The 6,535-nt window shown below is 33.7% G+C and overlaps 1 protein-coding gene across 1 annotated transcript in view; it reads right to left on the bottom strand.

Annotated features, from left to right (window-relative positions):
• The window catches only part of LOC21409437 (agamous-like MADS-box protein AGL30), an 8,928-nt gene extending 2,691 nt beyond the window's left edge, over positions 1-6,237 (bottom strand). The window contains exons 1-7 of the mRNA XM_024177137.1: positions 5,903-6,237; positions 5,729-5,795; positions 5,520-5,581; positions 5,316-5,415; positions 4,783-4,824; positions 4,634-4,678; positions 4,316-4,452 (exon numbers count right to left, since the gene is read on the bottom strand). Coding sequence (XP_024032905.1) covers positions 4,316-4,452; positions 4,634-4,678; positions 4,783-4,824; positions 5,316-5,415; positions 5,520-5,581; positions 5,729-5,795; positions 5,903-6,105 — 656 coding nt within the window. The 5' untranslated portion in view covers positions 6,106-6,237. The remainder of the gene's footprint in view (positions 1-4,315; positions 4,453-4,633; positions 4,679-4,782; positions 4,825-5,315; positions 5,416-5,519; positions 5,582-5,728; positions 5,796-5,902) is intronic.
• Between the last annotated feature and the right edge of the window lie 298 nt (positions 6,238-6,535).

The raw sequence follows: 6,535 nt of genomic DNA, 5'->3' as shown, positions 1-6,535 counted from the left end.
CGTTTTCTTTTGCAAACCAATCCCTTTCTTTAAAACATTTTCAAGGCCGAAATCCTTTTTGAAAACAGGCTCACAAGGAAGAGGGATAGAAATCCTACCTCGCATTATCAAACCTGGGACTAGCGTTACCTTTTCTGGCTTCCGCTTCCTCAAGCTCCTTCAGTCTGAATCCTCAGCGATCACTGATGCAAGACAACACTTTAAGGTCAATTCTCATTCCTAAAGCGATCCAAATCTCAATTATGTCCCAAGATTTTCAATTAGTGTGCCCTAATCCATTTTCATGTTTCAAAATATCATTCCAAGGGTTTTCAAATCTCAAATCAAGGATTAACAATGCTAATCCATTTATCTCAAGTCCCCAAATGAAGCTAATTTGGGTTCTCCCCGAAAACAGGGGTCAAAACAGCAATTTCAGGCCAAATAGGGTCAAACCCCGTGTCAATCGATCGACCGGTGACAGAGCAGTGCAACACTACCGGTCGACCAGTAGTGTGCACACCGATCGACCGGACCGGTCAACCGGTCAGCCTACAATCCGGTCGACCGCACAGGTCGACCGGTTTCCATGTGATCCGGTCGACCACACAGGTCGACCGATGGAATCAGCTGCGCGAGAGAAGCTCGCGGAAATAAATCCAAAACCTGCAAATCTAGTCCCAAATCGAGATATTTCAAAGGAAAACCACTAGATCTGGGTTCTAGGTCCTAAAACAAGTTCAAAGAACCCATGATCTCCAATTTTTACCCTAGTTTTACTCAAAAACCATCAAAATCCGGTTTGAACCAAAAATAAGTTTTGAAATTCAAAAACTTGAGGTTCAAGAGAGGTTCTTTCAGTAATCTTACCTCGAATCCTTCTCTTGACGTTGAAAACTTCTTTAAATCTTTTCTTGGTTCAAGATCTGTTTGATTTGGGACAAAAATGAGAGAGAGAGAGAGAGAGTGAGAGAGAGCACGGGAGAGTGAGAGAGAGTGTGAGGGAGAGAAACGCACGGGAAAGAAAGGGAAAAAAGAAAGGAAAAGGAAAAAGGAAAGGAAAAATGAAAAAGAAAAGAAAAGGACATGTGTACAATATTTTAAAACAACAGTCCAGAAATGCGCCCATACACACTTCTGGGTTAAAATAAATTACTGAGAATAATTTAAATACCTTGGAACTATTTAAACTCACATGTGTCAGAAAAATTTATTAATTAATACTCCATTAATAATCCAGATTAGGCACACTAATAATCTCAATTACCTTAATTAACCTTAATTAATTCTTCAGGGTGTTACAATCTCCAGATAGGCCCTTGAGTGGACAAATGAGTTACGTCTGGGTTTGAAAAATGTCAGTAATGCAGGCATTAATTACAAGCCCATAAACCACCCTTTAATGGACGGTGGATGATTAAAGGGGATGTTGTAATAGGGGATAAATTGGATGAGTGAAGAGTGAAAAAGGTGGTGATATGCTATGGGTCTGGGCTCATAGGCTAGTAGGCCACTCAAGTGGATGAGCCTACCATGAAAAACCACTCATGAAGTAATCGCTAGGCTATAAAAGAGGCAAGGCCCCGAATGAAAGATGAGAGGATTTTTGCCTATTTTTCATATGTAATCAAAGAATAGAGAGCTGATTTTATGTAATCCAAAAAGAGCCCAAAGGAAATACAATACACAAGTGGATGTAGCTCTTCATTAACAGAGTGAACCACTATAAATTTCGGGTGTCCTCTCATTCAAGCAGTATTCTCATGCTTCTAAAAATATAACAAACACTTCATAGCATAATTTTAAATATACAAGTAATTTCTAGCCGGTAACTCCACGGGATACCAGAGAGTGATCCGGCACATTTTTGTTGACGAAATTTCACCGTGAACACTCCTGATAGATTCACCGATCTGAGTGCGGTATTTCAATTCCTATAGGATTTTTCTTTGGTTTGGTCTTTCGCGCTTGTTTCATTCTGTTCCTGTTGTGAACACTCATCATTTCAAGAATTTCTTCCAAGATGTAACTAATAACTTATACAAAGCGTTCCCTAAAAAAAAACAAAAAAACAAAAAAACAAAACAAAACGAAAAATCCATACAATGCATTGAGTAAGCAAATATTGGAAATATTTTTTCCGAAATTTGAGGCCAAACAATTGTCATCAAGGAAACATATAAAAGTAAGCATAAAATCATATAAATGCATGAAGATCGGACATCACTTAGTGTCAGCAATCAACAAAGGTAACAAACAGTACTCATCGACATAATAGATATTTGCATCTGTATTAGGGGAACTCCAAGCCTGCATGCAACACTAAGAAAATAATTTTACTACACATAAATATCTTGCATCTAAGTTAATTAACTACTTAGGAAGAGCAGTGATGAGACTGCAGCTAGCTTTATCAGTGCTTGCTAAGCAAGGCGAAGATCATGAACATGCATATCGTAAGAACCGAACCCTCCTGATCCAGTGGAAAGCGCACGTGACATACAACAATACTGCTGGTGGTGATGACGTTGGTTTCTCAAATTGGATTGTTTAAAAAAAATTATGCGGAAGCGTGATATCGATCGAATCACATAAATTAAAATTTAATGTGATCATTATTTCATGTTAATTTAATTACAAAAATATTATAGAGAATAAGAAGAATTTTATCGTCACTTGGTTAAGATGCTAATCTTAAACTCCTCTAATACCGTCTTAAACTTTAAATTTTAAGAACACTACGGCTCTTTCTCAATATATCTTTAGATCAATGTAAACTTAAATGAATAAACGTTCTAATAAATTTCTCAATACATAAAATATATGACTAAAAAAATCACTTATAATTATCACTCATTTTTTTCAAAAACATGTAATATCTCTTAATGGCCTTTCTCTTCTCACTTTTTCCTCTGTCCCCGAAAAACAATTCTCATATAAAATTGTTCCCTGCATCTAATAACTGTGCGGGTACACTTTTCTTTTCCTCATGATGATGAAACGTGCAACCCCCACTCCCTTATATTTTTTATATTTTTTATATTTTTTATATTTTTTTTTTGTTTTTGAGGAAACGTGCTGCTGCACGTTTTCTCCCCTCTCTCCAAATTTTTTTTTTTATTTGTGTTATGGCCAAACCTCATTGGCCAAAAAATAATAAAAAAAACTTTTCTCTTGATGAGAAACGTGGAGAATTATAAAAGTGTGAAAAAAATTTCTTTCTTTCTATAAAAATAATTAGATTCATTTATATTAATTTAAAATAATTTAAAATTAATTTAAAATTAATTAATTAAATTAATTAATATGTGTATTTAAAATTCTCAATTCTAAATTAATAATCATAATTTAATATGATATATATAATTCACATTAATTTTATAGAGCCATTGAGAGGATTTATAGACATTACAACTTTAAGCTTCAATAATTTTGACAATTAATTAACATCTTAATTAATATATTAAAATTATTAATTCTAAATTACTCCATTATAAATTTAAAATTGCACTCTTAAAATTATAAAATAATTATGTTCATGGAATTTGTATTGTCCATTGATATAGTCACTACATACGAATTAATCTTCCATAAACGGTTCATAATTAAACCTAAAAATTTTTCGTTAACCTCTTTAATTATATCTTTCTTCATAAGTACCATTAATCCTCTAATGAATAATATATTTATAATCCAATCATAAAATTGAGCGCTCTTATTATTCAAGTCCCGAATCAACACTTATGGGAACCGTTCATCTAAGGAATGAATTTTATCTTATAAATTAATATTCCCGACTATTTATTTTACTATGCTCCCAATATATCAAGACTTTGACACTATTCATATGTGTCATTACTCAATATGTCAAAGAACATAATATCATAAATAGGAGTCTATTAATTACTCAAAATTAAGATAAAATCATATATGACAATCATTGATTAATATTGAATGCTCTATTTAATAACGAAATTTATTAGAGATACATAATTAATCGTGTTCTGGTCCTATGTAATCATATTGCATAAAGTGCTATCATTCTAATAATCTCATTATTAACAATCTATGATAAGATTGTTTCATTCAGAATGTAATGAACCGAGCTAGTAATTTTAAATTAAACATTCAAACTTTAATTTATAATTACGGACAAGTTTAGATTATTTTACTTCAAACATTAGCCTCTGCATATAATATTTATATACAATATTTAAAGTTACTTTTTTTATATTTATAAAACATCACATGCATGCAAAATAATATTAAAAAAATTCATCATTTCATTAACAATCAATAAAAATATTTACATATTATTTGATTTATGGGCATATACCCCAACAGACGATTCTCGTGGCGGAAAGTGTACAGGTTAGAGGCCCCATTTGCCAATTCCGCCATAGATTCACACTCTTCTTCGACTTTGTCCTCCACCAGCCCATATGACGGATCCTCACATGTACGCATCGCTTGCTAATTTATAACCCAAAATAATTAGTCATAGTTTAATAATTTTTACATAATCTAAATGTTAAAAACTTATGAAAGTTAATTTCACAGTTGATTCTATCATTTTGTGTAGAGTTCGAATTTCCAACTCCAAATTCAAAAATAAATAAATATTTGAATAGGTTCAAGCTTAATTAGTACTTACAAAATCATGCACGAGACTTAGGTTTATGTCCTTCAAGCTCTTCACCTGTGATCAAATTAAGATATCAGTACTAAGTACTGAAAACATAGCCAGGTCATGAGCCTGGAGGGATAGTAATTAGGATAGTAATTTAAGAACTCCCTAATTACCCTTTTCTTGGTAGTGTTAGTCTGGGTTGTGATCTTGTGTTCCTGAAATTATCAACAAAAGAATTCACAGGACTTCTAGTTTGAACAATCAAAGACCAAAAAATAAACAAAACTTGAACAAAAAATATGCCCTCCAAACATATTCCAGGATCGGGGCATGCCAAAATGAACTTATTCTGACACTAGAATTCAGTTATGGATCACTTACTACGGAGCAACAAAAACGTATATTTAGTAATTGAGCCATCTTTGTTCATCAATCTCTTCATTTATTTAACAAACTTTTTAGGTGCTTAAAGAGTTAGAGAATAGTACTCGTGTGTACATGTCTAAAGTTATTTTGCTTGTAATTCCCACCACTAAAAGAATCACATATATATAAGTGAAAAAACTTACTTCAGAGATTAATTTGCTGAGAAACCGATCACAGATTGAACAAACTCTAATTTCAAATGTTAATCTAGCGAATAACATCAAGTAAAAAAATTGTGACAAACGCAGGAAACTACTAACAATACATGATCAAGGCCAACCTTTTTTAAACGTATAGTTTCCACAGCAGAAGACATACTGTGTTCAAGCTGGCATAGCTCCTGGTAGCTCAGACCACTTAGATCATAACCCATCCTTTGCCTGTAAAATATTTAAAAATGAGGGAAAAGAAGCCTAAAAGTACAAAAAAAAAAAGAAATAAAAAAATCCCTATCTTTTATCATTCAGCGGGTTTAATTTATTACCTGATCTCTCTTCTCAAGTTGTAGTTCTTCTCTTTATGTTCCTGTAGCTTTTGTTTCATTTTCTACAAACATAAAAAAATGCACAAGTAAACATATCATGACTAAAAAAGTTGTTTTATTTATTAATTAAAAAAAGCTAAAAATAACCCAAGAGTTACTAAAGCCTTAAAAGAAAGATCTCAAGATCAAATTAATTATCAGTAGACAACCTCGTAGTGGGCCTCCCACAAATCAATCCCTTTGGTACTCTGATACAGGTCAATCATCTCCTTAGTCCTGGTTTTTAATCATAACAAGATCATATACGTTATAATATCTTTCTTATACAAAATCTATATGTGTGTGTGTGTGTATAATGGAAGAATACAGAGTATTATACTTACGTGGTATCCCGGCTGGCATACTCGTCCATTCTGGTATGATTATGAGAGATCATGATGAGGGAGACCTTGGCATCGCAGAGAACAGCGAGCTCCTCAGCTTTCTTGTGGATCCCTTTTCGTCGTTTGGAGTAGGTAACTTGTCGGTTCGTCTGGTTCTCGATCAGCTTTTGCTGTATGCTTCCACGTCCCGTTTTTGGCTTCATCTTCTGATCGTGATCACGATCTTGATCTTCTTCTTGATCATGATCTTGATCTTGATCTTGATCTTGATGATCATCACATGAATAATACTTGTCCAAGTACTGGCCGTAATGATCATGATCATGTCCTTCGTATGTGAGATCGGGTTTATAGTCCATTTTCATGAGGAGATTATTTGATCTGGCTAGGGTTTGAACTTGAAGCGAAAGGGAAGAAGGAGATAAAAAGAAAGCTGCCAGGGGAAAATGGCGTTTCTGTGTTGGGAAGAGGAAGATGGAAAGCTTGGTTGTAGTGTAACTCAGAATATGTCTTTGCTATGTTGGTGCTGACATGGAGTAATTAGGGTTTCTTCTTATAGGGTGTGGTACACACCAATGGCTTGTGATCTGTGGATAGTACGTTATTTTGACCTTGACAGCACACATAAAGACA

Source organism: Morus notabilis, unplaced genomic scaffold (genome assembly GCF_000414095.1).
Source record: "Morus notabilis unplaced genomic scaffold, ASM41409v2 Scaffold184, whole genome shotgun sequence".
NCBI lineage: Eukaryota > Viridiplantae > Streptophyta > Magnoliopsida > Rosales > Moraceae > Morus > Morus notabilis.
This window is presented reverse-complemented; position numbering and strand designations above follow the sequence as displayed.